General features: G+C 36.3%; 2 protein-coding genes across 4 annotated transcripts; one reads left to right on the top strand and one right to left on the bottom strand.

Moving 5' to 3' along the window:
- Positions 1-499: 499 nt before the first annotated feature.
- Positions 500-3,815, top strand: LOC113668285 (solute carrier family 25 member 44). The gene is made up of 2 exons (XM_089195527.1): positions 500-1,464; positions 1,941-3,815. The coding sequence occupies exons 1-2, from the start codon at positions 766-768 to the stop codon at positions 2,127-2,129; spliced, it is 888 nt and encodes a 295-aa protein (XP_089051653.1). The 5' UTR covers positions 500-765; the 3' UTR covers positions 2,130-3,815.
- LOC113668309 (uncharacterized) lies at positions 2,111-19,601 on the bottom strand. Of its 3 annotated transcripts, none has more exons than XM_089195520.1 (15): positions 17,636-19,601; positions 14,803-15,033; positions 12,456-13,790; positions 11,603-11,839; positions 11,220-11,351; positions 10,772-10,867; positions 9,436-9,536; positions 8,528-8,589; positions 8,075-8,122; positions 7,558-7,636; positions 6,547-6,652; positions 6,176-6,290; positions 5,400-5,554; positions 4,858-4,966; positions 2,111-4,571 (listed from the first exon to the last, which is right to left on the bottom strand). In XM_089195520.1, exons 1-15 carry the CDS (start codon positions 17,843-17,845, stop codon positions 4,324-4,326), a joined length of 3,264 nt encoding a protein of 1,087 aa, XP_089051646.1. In that variant the 5' UTR covers positions 17,846-19,601; the 3' UTR covers positions 2,111-4,323. The 3 variants fall into 3 exon arrangements, with proteins under 3 accessions (XP_089051646.1, XP_089051648.1, XP_089051647.1); XM_089195522.1 differs by having other exon boundaries at positions 4,851-4,966; XM_089195521.1 differs by lacking the exon at positions 17,636-19,601 and adding an exon at positions 17,053-17,202.
- Positions 19,602-21,391: the final 1,790 nt, after the last annotated feature.

Below are 21,391 nucleotides of genomic sequence, written 5' to 3' on the forward strand. Positions count from 1 at the left end.
CCACGACATGAATCACTCATTGATCATCCGAAAAAATGTCACTCACAGTGAAGCACAGCGTGGATGTCTACACGACAGAGGGGTAGATACTCTTTGTGTGATACAATGTGGCCCCCTTCCTCTCCACCCCCGCACACCCTTTAAAAAATCCTAGCCATTCCTTTGCACTTCAAAGGTTCTTCTTACCGCACAGAGTAGAGCAAAACTACAGCAATTCTATATTTCAAAACTCAATTGAAAAATGCTCTAATGCGGAGGCAGTAGCTTTCTTGATGAAACATCGATCAAGACTAATTTCTGGAAACAGAATAGGAAGCAATTATGGGAACTCAGACGAATGCTGCTTGAGAGAAAAAAAATAATAATAACAACATTACAGTTGTCGCATGTAGGCAAGGAGGGGCCTGGATTTTTGTTCTCCATTTTTCTTAAATCAAGAGTTCGCGTGACCTCCTCGAAAAGCGTGGGCTTGCAATAAACAATGAAGTAACGGAATACTCTCTACTTCGTCTCTTCGCTGGTAACCACGCTTAACAAGTGGGCAGATAGAAAGATTGAACCACGCACCTTTATAAATGTAGTGGAAAAACGATTAGGTCAAAGGGAGTCGAATTAGTACAATTACGAACTTTTCCGTTTTTTGACGTAACACTGCTGATGATGTAATAATTGGAAGTCACCCTGGTTGTGCGTTACATTTCAGCGCGCTTTCGCGCAGATGTTTGAACAAGAGATTTGCCTAGGCAATCTTTTGTTCTTTCCTGGATGCCGGAGGAAGTCAAACAGATTGAGTGGCAGCATGTTGACAAGCTTAAATACTACACCTACGGAAGTGTTTTCTTCGTTGGAGTAAATACTATTTTATACCCAGCAGATGTGATCAAAACTCGACTGCAACTGCAGCGGACAAATGCTCTCTACAAAGGAACGCTTGATGCTGTTTTCAAAACCTTCAGATCTGAAGGACTTATTGGGTTTTACAAAGGATTCCTGGTGAGCCAAATGAGTGTTTTAACTGGGCATTTCTACGTGACAAGCTACGAAGTTTCACGTTCGCAAATGTCTTTCTTTGGCGATGGCACTCGAGGATTTGTGGCCGGTGGAGTTGCGGCGCTAATGGAGCAGTTTTTAGCAAATCCAATCGAGGTGATTTCTCAAAAGCTTATGATTCAAGGACAAGGAGAAAACAACACAAAACTTAAGGGAGCTCTTCACATCTCTGCAGACGTGTTTAAAGACTACGGTGTGGGTGGTTTCTACAGGGGATTTGTCCTCTCGTTAATGACCGGGGCATTGTGGAGCGCTGTCTGGTGGGGCTCATATGGTGTGTACATAGACATAATTGGGGATTACGCCCCACATGGTACATCTCATCTTCTAATCCAGAGTGTCGCTGGTGGACTTTCAGGGTTGAATGCAGCCGTCATTGGGAATCCGTTTGATATTGTAAAAACAAGACTTCAGGTAATCGTAGAAAAATCAAAAACGAAATGAATACAGATACAAATTACATTGCAACAGATATTACAATTTACTGTGGGGCACAATTCAAACTAATGACAGGTCATTTTCAAGTCCATTAATGCTCAGAAATGATTCTAAATGACTATTAAGGCTGCATTTTCGTTAAAATTCAAGTAATCTTTGAACACTTATGCTTTTAGGTATTTCAGGGCTGCTACAAATGATAAAAACAAAAAGGGCTTGCCCCTCTCTAAATTTATATTTGTGAGATTTGTTAAAAAAATGTACCATTCTCCAAATGATTCCTATTCTGGACATTTTGAACGTCTCAATTTCGTTGCACACTTTGTAGAACGGCCCTACCAAGGGAGTCAGATCCACAGTGTGGAAGAGCCTTTTTTGGGCCAATATTTAAGCCTGATAGTTATTATTCCTCTTTTCAGAAAATAAGTTAGTCTGTTTGATTCATCTCTAAGGTTGAAGGTGGAAAATCCACGACCAAATCCTTTCAAGAACTACTCAAGAAAGAAGGACCAAAGTCATTGACCAAAGGAATGCTTGCTAGTATATTGTCTTGGGTTCCTTCAAGTGTTATCATGATAGCTGCATATGAAACTGTTAAGAAACTCAGCCTAAAAGAGAAATCCATTGACTTGTTTATTTAATAAGTACATGTAACACACTAAATCTTCAACAACTACTCACCTCATCAAAGCAAGGGTAGACCACAGGGTAAGGGGAGATTTCTGAGTTTTTAGCAATTGCTCAATTTGGTGCTTGTCATGTAAAGCATAGGAACCTAAAGGACTCCTGGTATGTTTTATTAAAAAAAAAAATTCTCCTCTGCTGTGTCATACAGGTCAACCCTTGCTGCACTTCTATAATTATATAAATGTCAGAAAATGACAATTACAAAGAAAATATTAATTATTTCAACTTGAGAGACATTTGGTGCCCTTGCTATTGATTAGGAACAGTTCCAGCCATGTGAATTTACCATTACATAATCTTTATGCACTCTTCAGCGTGGAAGGGAATCCTTTTACTGCCATTACATTGTAACCCATTTTAATAAAACAGTAATTCCACTTGTGTATATTGTATAGTAGATAATCTGAGCAAAATCAAAACTACAATTACATTGGTTATCTATCAACTTAGGATTAATCTTCTTGCATTCTATCACAAATGCTGTAATCTGATTGGCTACATATAACTCACCATCTACTGCTACCTATTTGTCACACTGTCCAATAAAAGTTCATAACTTAAACATTAAGAATACATTTGTGAATAAGAGTTTAACATAACTAGTTTAATAACTTCTTCTAAATGTAAGTATAAAGAAAAACAAAAATTTTGAATAGCATGTAACGCACCTCTTACAGTTAATTTCACTTTCAAACATGCCTGCACTGTGTGCTGTTAAATAAACTTTAGATTCATTTTCTCATAGAAGAAGGTCAACTGGTACATTGTTACCTCTGAACATGTTTGAACAATACATATTTGTGCCTCAAAATTTGTTACAATTTGGATTGACTGGTTTTTAAAGAATCAGACTTCAGCTTCACTGTCATCTTGTTTTGTATGATTGGTATCATGTAAATTAATATCGAATAAATTAAACACTACTTGGTCTCATGTCCTTTACACAATAGTGAAGTTTTATGTTTGCTCTGTTTCTGGCATTACAGTGGGCATTCTGCATCAAGATCGGTTAACTTGACCAACCATTATACTAGTAAAGCTAACCAGCATAAGCAGACAGTTTTCAATGTGTATGCTCTTTGAGAAGTACTCTCATTTTTGTGACCAAATGAAGTCTGCTCATAAACTTTTAAATCATTACTTATTAAAAATCATAATTAACAATAACCATTGGCAAATGTCTATAAATTAAATTTGGCTCTGTACAATTGGTAGTTAATCATATAAATTACAATATAGAGTAGATGGTAATATATTTCTACAAAGTTGTTTTTAATAAACTGAGATGTATTTTAGGTAAAGTGGCTAACTAAATCCTGCACAAAAACAACAGCTTTTTGCCTTGTTCTGATCTTTACTGAATTGGTCATAACTAAATATACATTTCAAACATACATGTTTTACATAAGTCCATAGTTTTCGAAAATCCACAGACATCTTTTAACTTGAAACTTTTAAATCATTTTCTCAGCCAATGACTTGTTCTTTCTTATGAAGAGCTATTTGAGTGATGCTGGCATTAATGACTGACATTTCACAAACAATCTGTGGCAACATTGGCCATTTACATTGTTACAATTGCTGTATTTTAAAAATAACACAAGCAATAAAAGTTTGACACTATTGATTGATAATAAAAACTGCAATTGCACTTGATATTTAGTGCAATCAATCTGCCTCAGAACACCAGTGATTCTAATTAGTGCTTTCAATAGCAGTCTCATGGGAATTTGATGCCATGACACAAGCAACTGAGGTTCTGCATTAACCACTGACCAATATAGAATGGCAAATAGATTGATTTCCAATTTTTGTTTGTTACTAGCACTAGCGATTGAGATTTTTTACTAGAGATTCATATCCAGCACTAATGATTGAGATTTGTCACTAGCAATTCACATTTTTGGCACAAATGGCTCCCAATGCCTTACAGTTTTTAATGTTTGGTTTGTCCACTCCATTTAAAATAGATGAACTTGGTAGTCCTCCTTCTAATATTTTCTATCTTACAAAGCAAAGACCCCATTTTTATGGCTCATCATCCCTAATCTTGAACATTTTGAAACATTCTTAAACTAAATCAAATCAACACCCCAGTTAATGAGGGTCTTTTTGGTAGGCTTGTTAAACTAAAAGCCAAAGGGCTGACTACAATTCCTGAACAAATAAATCATTTTCTATCGTGCCATCTTCACTCTCTTCAATGTCATGACTACTCTCTGCCTCATTATCATCATCATCATTGTCTTCATCTTCTCCATCATCATCATCATCATCATCCTCGTCAACTTCATTAGTATCTTCAAAATGGTGTGTGTTCATGGCATTCTCTCCACTGACATCACATGAAAGATGGGCGTACTCTCCTTCCCCAGCACTATCCAACTTAGCATCAGCTTTTGTCATTAAAACAAGAATAGTAGAAGCAAAATCAATGTTTCAATGCCAAATGATTGCACCTTGTAGAAGTGGAGTATACATAACCCTAGTCGTTTACTAAAGTAAGTTTATTTCACTTGGATAGGGAGCTTCTAATAATCGATGATAAGGGTTTTTCATGGCTAATAGAATATAACAGTTTCAGGAGTTGATTGCTTCATCACATCAGCCTGACAAATAAAAGTCTCCACCAATATTTCTCAGTCTGAAGAAAAAGTCTTACAATATCAGCATACAATGTACCTGTTGATTCCCTCTGGGACTGCTCTAGTTTTTCCCTAGTTTCTTGCCACTTCTCAAAATAGGCTTGTGTTGTCTTCTGTGTCAGCTCAATGAGTTTTTTGAAATGATCCTGTGTCAAAAATACAAGTATCTTAATAGCCAGATGAACATTATTGGGAGGTTGGATGGTGCCAACAAGCCTGAGGAAAAACCCCTCAAAGACCAACACAGTTTCCAATTTACTGACTAAATTCTGGAATAATTTCTCTTTAAAAAGAAACCTTTAATACAGACTCTCTCTGTGGTGGACAACAAATACTAAAGCTTAGCCCCAGGTGATGATAGTTTGCGCATTTAATGTTCAGTCCTCTTTGCAATTACACAAACATCAACAGCCAGTTTACCATTCACTTGGCAAATAAATTATGGAGAGATGTCTTGAAGAATAGAAGTTTAAATGTCAAATGTTCACCAATAAGTTCCATTTTTCTGTCTGCCTGAACACTACTGGTAATTTGCATTAGCCTGCATAATCATGCTTCCTAAACTTTTAATTTCCTCACCTGTGCTCCATCATAGTTAAATATCCCACAAATGCTGACAGGAACCTTCTTCAGCAGTACTTTGCCTAGCAACTGACGCTTTAAAGCAAAAACCACTGGGATCTGATTTTCTTTGCAGTACATTATTATACGGCCAAGGGTGTCATCTAGACCTCCTGAAGAATATCATTATAATAGTAATTTTATATCATTTCAATTATTGAAAGATGTTTGATTTTAAAGTTTTCATAGTCAGGAATTTTTAAAGGAACATCACAAATGACCATAATCTAAAGCCAGGTTTTTAGGTATGACACAAAATTATTTCCTTCCAGAGGAGTAAATAGGAAAGAAGTAATTTAATGTGCTTGAGACAACAAATAATTACAGGGTGAGCATAATTTTTGCATCAGCAACCACTATTCAAGATATTTTCTTACTGTACAAAGTACAAAAAACAAGTCAGAGCAATTGTATTGAAAGAACTTGACATTCACAAAGGAGACATAAAGCAAACATTGCTTTATCTTTATTTTCAATTCTCTTGCTACAGCAACAAGAAAAAAAATGGGGTGGACATCAACAGAAGTCTACCACCTTGACTAACATCATTTGCTGAATTGCACGTTTACTCTTTCATGTTATAAAACCAGGCAATTGTTAGCCAATGCAAAAATTGCAAGAAAACTGTTTAGACAGTGAAATACTACAAGTTTAACCATAGAGAATGATGAATTATTTAACTTTTCTACCTGCAATGACTCGATGACTTAAACATGTTTTGAGAAACAACTTACCAGCAGATTTGATACGTTCCACATTCGAGGATATAATCACACATTTCACCCTCCTCAACTTGAGGTGTTTGCTGACTTCTCTAAGGCCTAGCACAAATCTTCTCTTTGCTTTGGCCTATAAAAGAAAGTCAATATCTGCAATTAACCCTTCATACCCTAGCATCCATATGTATTTCTTCCATACTGTTTTCTTGACATTTCCTATGATGCTAAAAAAGAGATTTTGTTTAAAAATCATGAACTTCTTTCTTTTTTTTCTTCTTCTTCCTGTGACCACAAAGTGTGATTCAGGGCTGAAACATAGAGGAGAAATTAGATACAAGTGAATCTAAGTGTTCAAAGGGTTATATCATCAGAGTGGAAAAATTTACCTTCACTGGATCCTTGTGAAACTGCCTGTCTTGAAAACGCACAAGTTCTCTTAACAGTTCAGTTGCCACATAGTCCACCTCCTTATTTGGAACTTGAAAGCAATATCTGAAAAAAGTAAAAATCAATTGCATACATGCCATGGAACAAATTGTTTTTGGGACCATTCCATGAAATCAGGAAATGCATTGAAAGGAAAGTGAATTCATTTTTAAAAGCGAGACAGTGTAAGATCCATTAGAGGATTAGTACACTATCTGTTAAATTAAGTACATAAATTATAACAGAATTATTTGCAGAGATAATAATGCCAGAATTATTTTATGCTTGCATAATTGACAAGGTGCACCTAGGGTGCAATTCAATGCCTGAAAATATTAATACCACACACTTCCTTTTCTAAAGTTTTCTCATTATCTTGTAATTGTGTTTATGAATATAGGAAATGGTTTTTGCGCATACCTGTTGCAGTTCAGATTTTTTCATGGTCCAGGATAACCATTTTTGAACCCAGCTTTATTTAAAATGTCTTTTCTTTCAGATTTTTTTAATCAATAGAGTACCAAGGGGAATAAGAACTACAACATGGCTATAATGATGGTAATAAGGAATGAAAGTGTCAAGCAAAGGGTATCAACCATGAATGATGTCATAAAATGTTTTCATGAGTAACATTAGACATTTTGTTGATAGAACAAGAAACCTGATATTTAGGGCAGAATCAGTGACTCTGATTCTAATTGCAAAATGGAAAAATGCATATTAACTATCATATAACTACTTTTCCTTGTTCCTAGAAATCCAAAAATGTGTCTCAACATTCAGGTTTGAATTGTTTTAAAAATTTAAACAAAATAAACTATTAATAATAAGTCAAGAAATTCAAAAATAAGACAATGTTTTTTAGAAATTCCAGGCTTCCTGTTCTTGGAATGGCAAGTATATGTGTACAATAGGCACAAATCCGAGTACTTTTAGTGTAAGAATTCTGCAAAAATAAATCACAATCTTACTCTCTAAAACGACGGCTGTGAATTTCAGCGGCTATTTCTTGATCTGTAGGAAAAGATGCTTGCGCCCCAGAATTGTCATCTAAAAAGAAGACAGGCACTATGTTTGAATAAAATAAATTCACTCTGAATGTTCAAGATTACATTGTAAGCTACGTGTAAATTAATGATCATGTATACAGGGAGAATAAATAAATAAATTTATTACTTCACATTAAGCTTTATTGTCGGTATAACAAGGAAAGAGAGGGAGAGTATGCCATTTCAGATCTTCCTCTTAAAAATGCCAAGATATACTGAAAAGTATCTGATGACAAGCACACAGACCTTTTTTTAATTTTTGTTTTTGTGATGTGCATTTAAATAATTTATGTTTGTATCCTCCAGCTCTGTTTTAGTATTTGCTGTTCTTCACCATATGGCTGGGCCACTTGACATGACTAGCAATCACTCTGTCTAAAATGGCTGTACTTTCTCAGTTAGCAAAAATTTAACCTAGAATCAATATTCATGTATTTACCACTAATTTGTTTTAAAAAGATGGCTTCTGTTGTTTTTGTTGTTGTTTCTGTTGATGAAAAAAAATAATAATAATTGTTAAACCCTACATACTAGTATAACACTTATATACAATAGAGGGAACCCTCTTCTCCTCTGCCCCAAACCTAAAAATCTCACATCAGCTTCTATCTTGTTCATTAACTTTCACAACATCATATGCATGCACATTATCCTGTATGTCTTGCTGCAGCAAAGAAACATTGTTCTTCCTTGGTATTTCATTATTTCACTGACCAAATTAGACTTTTCTCCTCAAAGTAGAAAGACATTACCTCAAAATCACAAAAGAATAAAAAGCTAGATCCAGACTTTTTTCAACATTAAAAATAAATTTGCCAGAAGTCATTGGTCTGAAGCATGCCTCCATTTCATTAATTTGTTTTTTTTTTTTTTTAACACATTACTCTACTACCTTCTGATGGACTTTGCATGTCTTCCTCTAAAGCAGCATTCTCAAATTCAGAGTTATTTGTCCTAAAAAAAAAACAAAAACAAAGAAATCAGGATCCACCCAAGTTACTGAGAGAAGTTTTCAATATTCATTTTTCAGCTGAAGGCTGGGCTGGTAATTTCAATCAAATAACCATCTTTGTTTCCTTTATTCCTGTTTCAACATCACCCCTCTACCATTTCATCACACCTGAGTTTGTAAATTCTTTTTTTATCTTCAAAGCCCATCTTTTATTTTATGGGTATGAACAAAGTTGAAGCAGGACCTCTAAGCAACATAAAGCAGCCTGCAACATGCAGCCTTTTCCTAGAACTAGAACAAAAATTTATCTTTCAAATCAGTACTTAATCCCCACAGTATCAATGAACTCTTTCTTGCGTTTTTCGCATTACCAAGTTCCCACTGATTGGGTAACTCAATTTTTCAGTATATAATTGACCCACAACCCACAATTCCTCTATTAGCTCTTGAGCATCAGCTTTAGAAACTCTTTGCAGTGTCCAATTTACTTAACCAACTCAAGAGATAAATTAAACCAAATTAACAAAAATAAAACAGACTAGACTCTTTGCTGTGAATCAATCCCAGCTATAAATAAACCCAGCTTAGTGAAAAGAGGTCTTTAACCCTTTAACTCCCACACCAAATTTGTAATTCTCCTTACGGTGAACCATACAATTCTCATGACATTAGTTCAAAGAATTTAGTATTGGATCAACTAACTATCCCCAAATTGATAGTTTTCTTTATTCTCATCACTTGTCTGGTTGATGTTGTATTGATATTATAAGGAGAAATTCTGTCTTGGTCACTCATGAGAGTTAAAGAGTTAAAGGAATGGTGTGACAACCACAACAATCTCCACAAACCTGTTTTCTTTATCTTCACAAACTTCATTGTCTTTGTCAGTATCTGATGTTCCCCCAGTCTCTCTTGCTTTCTTCTTCTCTTCTCTTTCCTTCAGAATAATCTAAAGAGACAATTTAACTAAACATTCACATTGAATCTTTTGTAGAATTTGACTACACATTTACTTATAATGATGTTGTATAAATCATGAACATGTCTAGTACTGGATTTTTAAATTCAGAGACTACAAGGTCATGGCAGAATAACTCTCCAAAACTTAATCCTTCCAGAATTATTCATCTCTAACTCTTGACTGTTAGTCTTAGTCCTAAACCATATGCTGTAAAATATAATTGAATTTTGAATAAAACAATATTGTGATATTTCAAAAACATTTGTGGGGATATCCTAAAAGAGGGTTATTGCTCATTATGATAGTAAGCAATGATAAACTGTTTAATTGTTTGTAACAAACCATTAAACAGTTTATCATTTGTGGGGATATTTTGCACTTTAAGAATTTTGTTTGTCTTGGCTTTCTATGATGCTTTTTTCATGTAATTTATTAATAAGTAATAACATGATTTATTGTGCAATTTGGTGTAAATAAGCACTTGTAAATTTTTTAAAGACTAAAACTTGCACTTGCCCTACAGGCTCGTGCAATTTTGATGTCTTGGAAGAATTTAATGTGCTTATTAACACCAAATTTAACTTAAAATCATGATATTTCCATTTAACGTGGTGTATTGAAAGCATAGTAAAAAAATACTTGCACCAAAGTTAGTAATATCACTGTGGGACTACTGAATGATGTAAAAGTACTTTAATCAAGTAACATGATTGTACCAGCTTACTGGATAGTTGATCAATGAATAAAGACAGAATATAGAAACCAGTTAACCCTTTAACTCCCAAGATCTGATTGTTAATTCTCCCCTCTAGCTGCTACACACTTCCTTGTAAATTAGTTATGAGAAATTGGTGCTACATCAAGGTAGCAACTTTTACCTGATAAGTTTGAATATTCTCATCACCTGTTTGCTGAATAACGTATGGATATTATAGGGAGAAGTTTCATGTTAATCACTTCTGAGAGTTAAAGGGTTAAAGAGTGACTTTCTCCTCTAAATGAACACACAACACCTATACTTAATGCATCCCCACTCACAAATATTTCACTGGCAGACAAGAGTATTAGAATTCATCCCAATCTCCCTCTTAAAAGAAGGTAACCTTTCAGACCATAATTTTGCCAATGGATAATCAGAAACAAATGTAACCTTGTCTGTCACATATGACAGAAAAATTTACATTCATGTCTGAACAGCTCTAAATATTAACCTATATGTATACCTTTTTCAGAGCACTTGGCTTCTTTCTTGCTGGAGTCTCTCTCTCTTTGCCACGTTTGATAACTGGAGCTGTGGAGTCTAACATGTTATGGGGGACCTAATGATATTCAAATTAAAGAAATATTATAATACTTACACTGAAATTTTATAAGAAGCTAATTTAAAACAATTACCAGTAATATTTATCAATTAACTTTAAATTCTCAGTTGATTCTAGAGCTAGACCCTAGGCAAAGTATCACCACCTGCAATTTCTGACCAGTTAAAAAAGAGGGATAATGTAACCTTTTTCATCAGCACTAAATTTGTCTAGATAGTAAAATCAGTATCATTACAGAACATACATTCTCTGTACCCAGTCAAATGTACCTTCCCTTCAGGTTCAAAGATTTATGATAAATTCTTGGCTGCTGCAAGACTTGTAAACACTAAAAAACTATTGTAAATACCTTATTCTCTCCTCTCTTATGTAACCATGCATTCTTCATGGGAGATTTTGCCTCAACAGTTGTTGACAGCTGACTTGGTAGCACACCAGTGGATATCACATGCTTTTTACCACTTTGTGTTCGTTCAGGAATCTGAAAAAGTGAAAAAAGCATTTCTACATTTACTTCTGCTGTAGCTACAAACTGGAAAACAGCAAACAGTGATCTAGGGTACCTACCACTATGAAAGTTAGACAACTGAAAATCAAAGTCAAATTGTCAACCAAAGAAAAAATGGAACCACTGACAATAGATGTAAGATGAAACCTACACACTACCATCCAAACTCAAGTCTCTTTACTTTCCCAATTAATGGGCATAGAAATGAAACAATATTATCTTACTGAAATTGTTTTCAGCATGCTTCCAAGATCAACTTGAATAGGCTTTTCAGTTCGTTTGGACGATGCATTCTGTTGCGCCTTCTCTCCTGTCTCTGCAGATTTCTTTTTCTTTCTCTTTTTCTTCTTCTTCTTTTGATTTTCACCATCTTCCACAGTATCCACAATGGCTTCTGCTGAAAGATGCAGCACTCCACGACCCTCTTGTCCACTGTCCTGTGAGGGACTGACTAGAACTGGCTGTTAAGTAATATAGTCAAATGCACAAAGTTACTAATGAACACTTTGTCACAATTCCCTAACACTTTCACACACCCATTTTCACTCCAGGGCCCAGATGTTCAAAGGGCAGATGACTTTAACCAGTAGATCAATGGCTATCCAACAGATTAATGTCAACAAAATTTACAGCATTATCCACTGGATAGAGATTTATCCACTGGAAAGTGTTATCCACCCTTCCACCAATTGGTATCTGGGCCCAGTTGTTCAAAGGGTGTTCAGCACTATCCACTGTATAAATCTCTGTCTGGTGGATAAGCATTTACAAAGTGTACCGTGCTATCGACTAGACAGAGTTTATCCACTGGATAGCCTTATCCACCCTTACAACAACAAGGGCCTGGGTTGTGCAAAGTACTGTGAGTCAATGACCTGGAGCTTAATTGATTTTACAGCAACAAAAAAGGAAAAAATGCTTCCTCGCAACAAAAGTACTCATCAAACGTGATAAAAGTTACTCTTAGGATCCTGATTACCAGTAGGTAATTCCTGATGGAACACAATCAATAAGTATAATATCTAAAGATAGCACTTTGGGCATTTATTAAGCATTCAAGCATGCTTTGTAACTCACCTTTGGTTTAGGTGCTGCCCTTAATGCAGCACTGTAGGACAAAGGAGCTGGTGGTTGTTTGGGAGAACTGATCACTTCCTTAACCTCAGTTGCCTGTCTGTCGATGGTGAAAGGTCTTTTAATTTTCACACTTTCAGACAAATTGGGAAAGTCACCTTCTGCCATTCTATTGTTTGAAGAACCAATAAATGAACTTTCTTTCTCATCAGATGTTCCCTGAGAGCTAAACTGAAAGTTTCTCTTAACATTTGAACTAGGCTGTCTTGTATCAGTCTCATTTGATGATAAAACCGAACTTATTCCATTCAAGATTTGCTGTTTCTTTGAAGTCTCAATCTTGGTGATAACTCTGCTACTTTCTTTGTGCGCAACATGTCTTGTGTCACATTTCTGTCCATCAACGTCAATTTTTTCTTGAAAAGTTCTCTTCTTCCCAGAGTCAGTATCAGTATTCTGAATGTTTGAACTCCTAAATGTTTCCATTTTGCTTGAAATTGTAGAATGTCTCATAACATCAGTCTCATTCCTCTTGAGTCTCCAGTTGTCATCATTATCAGAAGTCAATTTTTTTACACAATTTCTTTTATTTTGCATAGCCATTCTAGAAGATTGATCCACTGTTCTAGTTCCTAAATTGGAGATTTCACCATTTTTCAATTTTTCATGACGACTATCCTCCAGTGCACTCCATGTTCCCTTTGGTCCTTTCTCTTGATCATCCCTCTGATCATCTTTTTTATTTTCACAGCTCAAGCTATCTGTTGATACCTTCTTGCCCTCATAATGATCTGAGCTCAAAAGGTGTTTGTTTTTCCTACTAGGGTTATTTTCCATAAAATCCTTCATCCAAGATTTAATTGTTATACCACTATGGTTACTACTGCTCACATTTTTGGCTCCCACACTCTTGACTTTGTCACTGTAACTCACCATTAAGCTTTTGGTATCCAATTTTCTGTATTCAGTGCTATTTATGGAAGAATCAACTACTGAAGAATTGTGTTGCAGACTGGGAAACTGTTCACTTTCATGAGTTGAGTTGGCTTGGTTGTGTTTTATCCCATCAGATTTATCGTTTACATCATTTAACTCCTGTGGGCCTCGGGTTTGGCCTTCACTGTTTAATTCTTCTTTGGTTTGTTGTTGAGTAGAGCCATTAGGTTCCTTTTGTTTTCTTCTACGTCTTTTTTTCTTTGTATTTGTCGTGAGGTTGTCATTTGCAGCATTTTCCACAAAAGTTTCCTCTTTACTAATTTCTACCCTTCTCTTTGTAATAACATCCTTACCAGTTTGGTCTGTACTTTTCTTGGATTTTAGATAATCTCCCTGGTTTTTCTGGGGAAAAGTAATAATTGTGAATCAGAAAATCTTACACATGGGTTTTCACAATAATATTGATTCTTCACATGTCTGAGGAAAAACAGTATCCTCTTCCATGTGGTGAAGATATCCTGATAAATTTTAATTTTGGAGACAAAGAATAAATTACAGTTTTCTACTTTTGAATTTCAAGAGGAATTTTAAAGTGTACCCTAATGACAATGCAGTGTTCTCCCTTGTTTTAAGCACAACAGGTAAAAAAAGTTTCCAACTAGTAGAGCAGTCCTTTTACCTGGTTAATTTTCAAGAATTCCAAGCAATTTTGGAGGTAATAAGAGGTACTACACACACTAACTTTTACTGCAGCTTGAAAAGGAGGACACTGCAATGTTGATGATAATGATGATAATAATGATACTAATACACTTTTATTCCCTTAAGATAAAAAAGAGATAAAATGTGTTAATATGTGCTAGAACAACAGATAGTATTGAAGATGCACTCTGACTGGCCACTCAAATACTGAATATCCTTTGCTATTCATCTCTGAGTAACTCTTATACGATTTATGCCAAAAAATTTTGTGATCATTGCAGGAATACATGAGTTAAAATCATATTTTTGTGCTATGTTATCTCACTGTTTTTTATTTAAACAACTATTCACATTACAGTCAGTAGCTCGCAGTGGATATTTCACTTGCAAAACATTCAAGCAGCAAGGTAAACATCCACCACCAGCCACCTTTATTGAGGTGAATAATAACCCTCTAACTCCTAAGATCTGACTGTTAATTCTCCTCTTTAGCTGCTACACATTTTCCAGTAAATTAGTTTCAAGAATTTGTTGTTTTATCATGAAAACAACATCTACCTGATCAACATGAGTATTCTCGTTACTTTTTTGCTGGGTAATGTATGGATATTAGAAAGAGAAATTGGATTTCAATCACTTCTGGGAGTTAAAGGGTTAATTATCTGTCATGTTTGACTCTTTACACTGATACACCGCTGTTTCCATGACTTACTTCCTTGTATTCAATCTGGTTGTTGTACTGATCATCAAAAGTGTGCTCTGGTTGGTAAAATGAAATGGCATAAGGAGGAGAGAAAGGTACATTAGATGGCTTGAACTCTGGAACAAGAGGGGAAAGCTTGGAGTCAACAACCACACTGCCAGAAGGCTTTGACCTGATGTTTGCTATCTTGGGGACAAATGCAGGCACAGTAGCTGAAAGTTTGGAACTAGAAACAAGTTCCTGCAAGACAAACACACATTAAAAAATGGTTTAACATTCAATCCTCCAAGCACAAAGCAGGGCGTAAAATTATTATTTTTTTCTGATAGCCAAAGTGGTAGCCAATTCAAAAAAAGTTGGTCACCATTTTTAAAGACAAACAAAACCTTTTTTTGGGCTGCCAGCGTTCTAGATAGACCCTCCAAAATTAAGTTAGTAAAAAGATCTTTAACATGCTACAAAGTGGACACTAGGATGGATAATATTCAATGCTCAAGCTCATCTAAATCCAAGATGGCATCTATTAATTGATGAGAAGTATGTGCTGCATTTTGGAAACAAACTTCATGAGGAAGTTTGCAGCAGATTTATCTTTGCAAATCTTTTTAAGGGCCTGTTTACATGGAGGTGGGGGACCCCAGATAGGTGAGGTAACCTGCCTAGCTGTGATCAAAAATTAAAATGTGTTTACATACAATCTTATAACCCCAGGGTGCTGGGGTAAGGTTTCTTGAGGTTGTTGTTGCATTAGCAATTAAGGAGTTTGAGCAAAGGTGTCCCAGGCTCACATCTCGAGAAAGACAAGAGATTAATTCTCAGACACATATGTATTTATTAATGAAAGCTTCACGCATTGTGTTATGTGGTGTTAGGGTTACACAAGGTACTGTTGACTAAACATGTCATAAGAAATAGTTTGGGAAACGAATTATGGTTGATTAACATCGCTAAATATTCTGAAATCTGAACATTTTACACTCCTTGTGTGTCCGTTGCAGTTTCCAGTGATTTCTGCCATGAGATGGCTAGGAAATGTACAAAATTTTAAAACATGTATGTTTCACTTTTGAGATTTTTGCCATGAACACGACCCTGGCTACGTGGGTTACCCCAACTTGAAATGTTTCCATAGCAAATTGTCACCCCAGCTGACAGGGTTACCCTTCCTGGCAGACCAGGCAACCCACTTAGGTGGGTTTCCCCACCTATCATGTAAGCATGATCAAGATAAAATAAGAAATTATATAGACAGGCAGGTTACCCCACCTAGGTGAGTTACCTCACCTACTGGGGTCCCCCACCTCCATGTAAACAGGTCCTAATTCACAATATATCTCTAGGTAAGTTTATGATGAAGCATTCTAGTAGCCAATTTGGCAACTAATTTTCAGGATTTGGTTGCCAAAGTGAAAAATTTAGTCACATTGGAAATGTGCAAAGTTTTAAAATGCGTATGTTTTGCTTTTGAGCTTTTTGCCATGAACACAACCCTGACTAGGTAGGTTACCCCACCTTGAGACATTTTCATAGCAAATTGTCACCCCAGCTGACAGGGTTACCCTACCTGGCAGACCAGGCAACCCGCTTAGGAGGGTTTCCCCACCTATCATGTAAACATGATCAAGATAAAATAAGAAATTATATAGACAGGCAGGTTACCCCACCTATCTGGGGTCCCCCACCCTCATGTAAACAGGTCCTAATTCACAATATATCTATAGGTAAGGTTATGATGAAGCATTCTAGTCGCCAATTTGGTGACTAATTTTCAGGATTTGGTTGCCAAAGTGAAGAATTTAGTCAAATTGGTGCCTGTACTAGGTGCAATTTCACGCCCTGCAAAGTGCAATATATTAAAAGCTAGTCAAACAAAATTGGAATATTTAAGAATCTGTCAAAGTCGTTTCTCATGATTACAAAAATTAAGCCTATAACAAAATTCTTAACATGACTGGTTATAACCAGCCTGATCCAATCACCAATAGGGCAGTATAATCATCACGCTCAAATTGGACAATATATACATCATGGACTGTATTCTTCCTGTGTGCACGCTTTTGTTGCATATTTCTCCAAGTTTAATATTGGTTTTTGTGAAAATGTACAACCAAAGGTTAGTTTATTTCCCAAATTTTATCAAATTATTGATTAGTTGGTATTATAGTACTTCCTGTAGTCTAATTCTGTCTGTAATCAGACTCATAATTAACAAATCAGACTCCTGCTTCACAATCGTCCAAATAATATTTTGTCACTCACTTGGATGATTACAGACTGGATGGGACTCCACTCAGTCCTACAACCATTACTAATTGAATATTTAACTGCTAACTCGTGATGGAGACGGAGAGGCAATGAATTCTGTATTTTGAGAATTTGGAAAGAAATACCCATATGTAAACTAATTAGCAGAAAGATTCAAAGCAAAAAGGCTAAGGCCTAGGCTTGAAGGAATGGTCTAAATTCGAGTAGTAGCCCATAAGCTTTATGGGCACTAACGAGTTGCTCGCGTTGAACATGTTTTTTTTTCATCGCCATTGGAGACACACTACCATGAGGTCGTCACGATTATTAAATTCTTAGTTACATTACTTTACTACTTCTCCATGATCATAATACGAGTATTAACCTTTAACTACATTTCTATGAGGAACAAAGACAGAGCTCTAGCTCCCCCCAAAAAATATTACCCGAGCTATTCTAAAAGGGATCTGAAGGTAACACAAAATCCTTGATCGAAGGTTGATTCATCAATTGAAAACAAACTGGGAAATACGAAAACAAACGATACAAGCTGTATTATTCTTACGCTATTAATACTAAAAGAAAACCTATAAATTACCTCTGACTCCTGATTTACATCAGACATTTGGAAGGTACAAGACGATCCTAGCGATTTTACACTCAGCTGAGCTGAACTCCTCAACTCGTGCAAAATCGCTACTGTGGAGAGTGGAGGAAATGTTCCATATTTGGTCAACATAAAGTACCAGTCTCCCACTCGTCTGCTTCTTCGGAGTAATTTTTGTTTTCTATTTTGTTCACTTTTCATTCCCGTTTATTCGTAAGTCTGTTGGCACTAAAATCGTGGCTTGGTATTCTGGCGAAATCTCTCCAGTTTTACCTCATCAAATACTGATATCCGAGACAAAAGCTCGATAACTGGTGATGGATGTGAAACTTACAACCAGGCGTCTTTAGCGGGGAGTGCGGAATTCCAGGAAAAAAAGAACTCCTAATCGCAGGTTAGCCGATGGGGTGCTGGTTCTATGAGCTTAAAATGGGATGAATCAAAATCTTGTCATTTAACTACTTAGGTGTTAACGTAAAAAAGAGCATTTCGGTTGTGTATATGCCGAAAAATTTCAAAATGGTGTTATTTGCTTTAAATTACGACTGTAATGGAAATTTCAACCTTTGTCGGTAAACTTTGCATCAACATACAAGAAAAAAGGGGGCCTTTTTTCATGACCTTCTCACCTTCTCTTCTCACCTTCTCCTCCCATCTACCATTAACTCCTCAGAAGGGGGAATCAAGGCCACATAGATACTGGAAAACCGGCCGAAATTTCATCAACATCGAAAAATCATTGAAAAAATTGACCAAGCCGAGGTCGCAACGAGAGCCTTCCTCGAACCAGTAAACAAGAGCAAACCAGGCAAACAACTGAACAACAAGAGCTAAAAAGCTCAGCTTTAAAAACCGTTATAATGAAGGGGAAATCGAAACATAAACAGAATACACAAACAGAAAAACCGAAAAATGGGAGCAAAAACCGTGAAAGACTTCGGAAAACCGAGGTCGCTTCGTCGGGTTGTATGCAATATACTTGGATTAATAGTAGCGAGGCAACTTCCAAATTATGAAAAAATTACATTTGGCAACTTGGACTTACTTCTGAATAAGCTTGACAAACTGTACAATGGTATGAAAAGTTTTCATGAATTTATTTTTTCTCAGGGGGCACGGTAACGAATCCTGCAATCTGATTGGTGTGAAAAGAGTTCCGTTAAGTTAAAGAAAAAAAATTTAAAATATTATTCACCAGCCTGGTCGGTCCGTATTGGGGAAAACTGTGCCCTCTGCCTTCAATACCACCATCGGCCTACGACCTCGGGCGGTACTCAAGTCCTAGGGCACAGTTTTTCCCAGTACGGACCTCCCGAATAACATACACATCTTTACTCAGAACTATTACTATCTATCATCTGATCAAGGGAGCTGTAGGCCGCAAGACCAACATATTAGCTGTGGTTTCCTAAAGGAACCCAATGTTGTTTTCCAGTGCGTAACACGTGGTTTTCCATACACATTTTATCTCTCGCCCCATCAACAAATTACGTTTTTCACTTTTTCCTCTTAGAAAACACGCCGTTCTTTGAAAGGTATTTGTGTTCTGTACATCAGGATTAGTTTTCAAAACAAATGATCCTTTACTTGGCAACAAAGCGAAACTTTGGTCTCAGAGCCCCCAAAAGAGCTGGTAAAATAGAAGTAAAAATGGAATACATGAACAGAAAAACCGGAGACTGGGAGAAAAAAACGAGGGATACTAAGGAAAACTGGTGTCAGTTCAGAGTAAAAAAGCTGACGTTTCGAGCATTAGCCCTTCGTCAGAGCGATATCGCTCTGACGAAGGGCTGACGCTCGAAACGTCAGCTTTTTTACTCTTTACGGTAGCCAATTTACGTTTTCAACTCAGTTGTTAACACTAAATTACCTCCTATACTCTCCCACCGACGCAGCACCACAGTTTCTTTTAGAAACTTATCCCCTTTATTCTGGTGTCAGTTCGGCGCGATGTGGCAAAAAAAGGAAGATAAAAAAAGAAAGTAAAGAGAAACATGAACAGAAAGAATATGTTTATAAAACAGAAGAAAAGGATAGAACAGCCTTAGAAACTTTTAGTGGTGACCAATTTACATTATCAACTCAGTTGATAAAACCAAGTTATCTTGTTGAACCCCCCCCCCCCTGTTGAAGTCCTAAATGTAATAACTGTCCTAAATGTAATAAAGTCCTAAATGTAATAACATTTGGTCCTAAATGTAATAAAGCCCTAAATGTAATAACGTTAGGTCCTAAATGTAATAAGCCTCCAATGCAATCGTTTAACTGTGCTAACATTGAGATGTTAAAGTGACAGCTGTTGCACCAAAGAATCCTCTGACCTGTATTCATGGCATATTGCGGGCTCGCTGATATTAATCAGGGTCTTTTTATTTGCTAAAGACGTAGGTTGAGAAGCATTGGCTACAAAACCTTATACTGATGTGCTTTTGGCATCAAATTGACGGACGCAAAAACAATGACAACGCTGATCAATAGCTCTCTTTATATCATGGGCTCAGACTCTCAATTAAGTGTAACAGATTTTGACGATATACTTGTGTGATCAGTGCTGAAGTTAACACTTCATGAACCAAATTACAAGGAAAAGGAAGTCCACTGACCTATACGTTAGACAAATTCCGGGCTCGTAAGTGCATTTTTTGTACTGTCTTTCCTTACCAGATTTGTATGGGTCTGCATAAAACATATTCATAAGTGTTATTGACCAAGCGTGAGGTCAAAATGGCTGGATATTGGGCGAGTTCTTTTTTTTTTTTTTTTTTTTGCGTTTTTATGGACTGAGACGAAGTCTCGGTCCGTAAAAAAGGTAAAAAAAGAACGAGGCTAACATCCAGTCATCTTGACCGAACAAGCTTGGTCAAGAGAGTTTGTATTCTCTTGGCTTAATCATTAAAGGATTCATTGTATAGAAAAAGATCTCGCTTTGATAAGAATCAAGAATGGCTTGTTTATTTCGAGAACCGATAGTGAAAGCCAACTGTGTTTGCAACACAATAAACCCAAGAGGGTCGTTTATTTTTTTTCTATGTATATGCCGATATTGTCCAAAAGTTACGAACTTTGTAAGTTTTCTTGCGTGGGGTCAATACGGGGAATCCAAAGCGGGTGAGGGTAGGCTCATCATGCCCGCTCAGGTAGCCAGTCAGAACACAGGATTCACTTCATCTTCCCCGCGCGCGCTGCTAGCTATATGATAAAGTGACTTACAGAGCAAGATATCTACTGACCGATCATATATTATTCCATTTCACGATCACAGGTCTCGACATGTTGCCTTTTTTCCACGCAAGAGCATTGAGCTACAACATTCAACGCATGATGGTCAGTTGATGGTCTGATAAACCATTCATTTTTTTCCTTTAGCCCCTTATGACAGGTTCATTAGTTCCCGAACCGAAATATTGGGAAAACATATATTTTACAGTTGATCTCAAGTCTACATTTCATTTTTTGACTTCATCTCTTCTCCCTCCGTGAGGGGAGAAAATGAATAGATAAATAGATGAATGAAAAAGGAAAGCTCAACAGTTTCCATTTATAGTCATATGGTACATGAACTGATTACTGAGGTGGAGTAAAGCCATAGAGGGCTACAAATGCAATATCCCAGGTTCAAAATTGAATAAATCAGGATAGTCATTCTTAAAAATGAACTCAAATGCTTCATTAAAATCAATTGACACTGAATAACATAGATGTGCAAAATTTAAGTAACACTATTGATGATAACACTTTTCTTTTGGA

Source organism: Pocillopora damicornis, chromosome 2 (genome assembly GCF_964200805.1).
Source record: "Pocillopora damicornis chromosome 2, jaPocDami1.2, whole genome shotgun sequence".
In the NCBI taxonomy this organism is placed as follows: Eukaryota; Metazoa; Cnidaria; class Anthozoa; order Scleractinia; family Pocilloporidae; genus Pocillopora; species Pocillopora damicornis.

What these genes read in the sequence shown, in the direction of transcription:
- LOC113668285 (XM_089195527.1), top strand. Translation starts at nt 766, where the DNA reads ATGCCGGAGGAAGTCAAACAGATTGAGTGGCAGCATGTTGACAAGCTT. An exon ending in TTGTAAAAACAAGACTTCAG is followed by an intron (nt 1,465 to 1,940) that starts GTAATCGTAGAA and finishes TTCATCTCTAAG; the next exon opens with GTTGAAGGTGGAAAATCCAC.
- LOC113668309 (XM_089195520.1), bottom strand. Translation starts at nt 17,845, where the DNA reads ATGAAAAGTGAACAAAATAGAAAACAAAAATTACTCCGAAGAAGCAGA. An exon ending in GCATGCTGAAAACAATTTCA is followed by an intron (nt 11,352 to 11,602) that starts GTAAGATAATAT and finishes TCACTTTTTCAG; the next exon opens with ATTCCTGAACGAACACAAAG. An exon ending in TTCACAAGGATCCAGTGAAG is followed by an intron (nt 6,291 to 6,546) that starts GTAAATTTTTCC and finishes TTTCTTTTATAG; the next exon opens with GCCAAAGCAAAGAGAAGATT.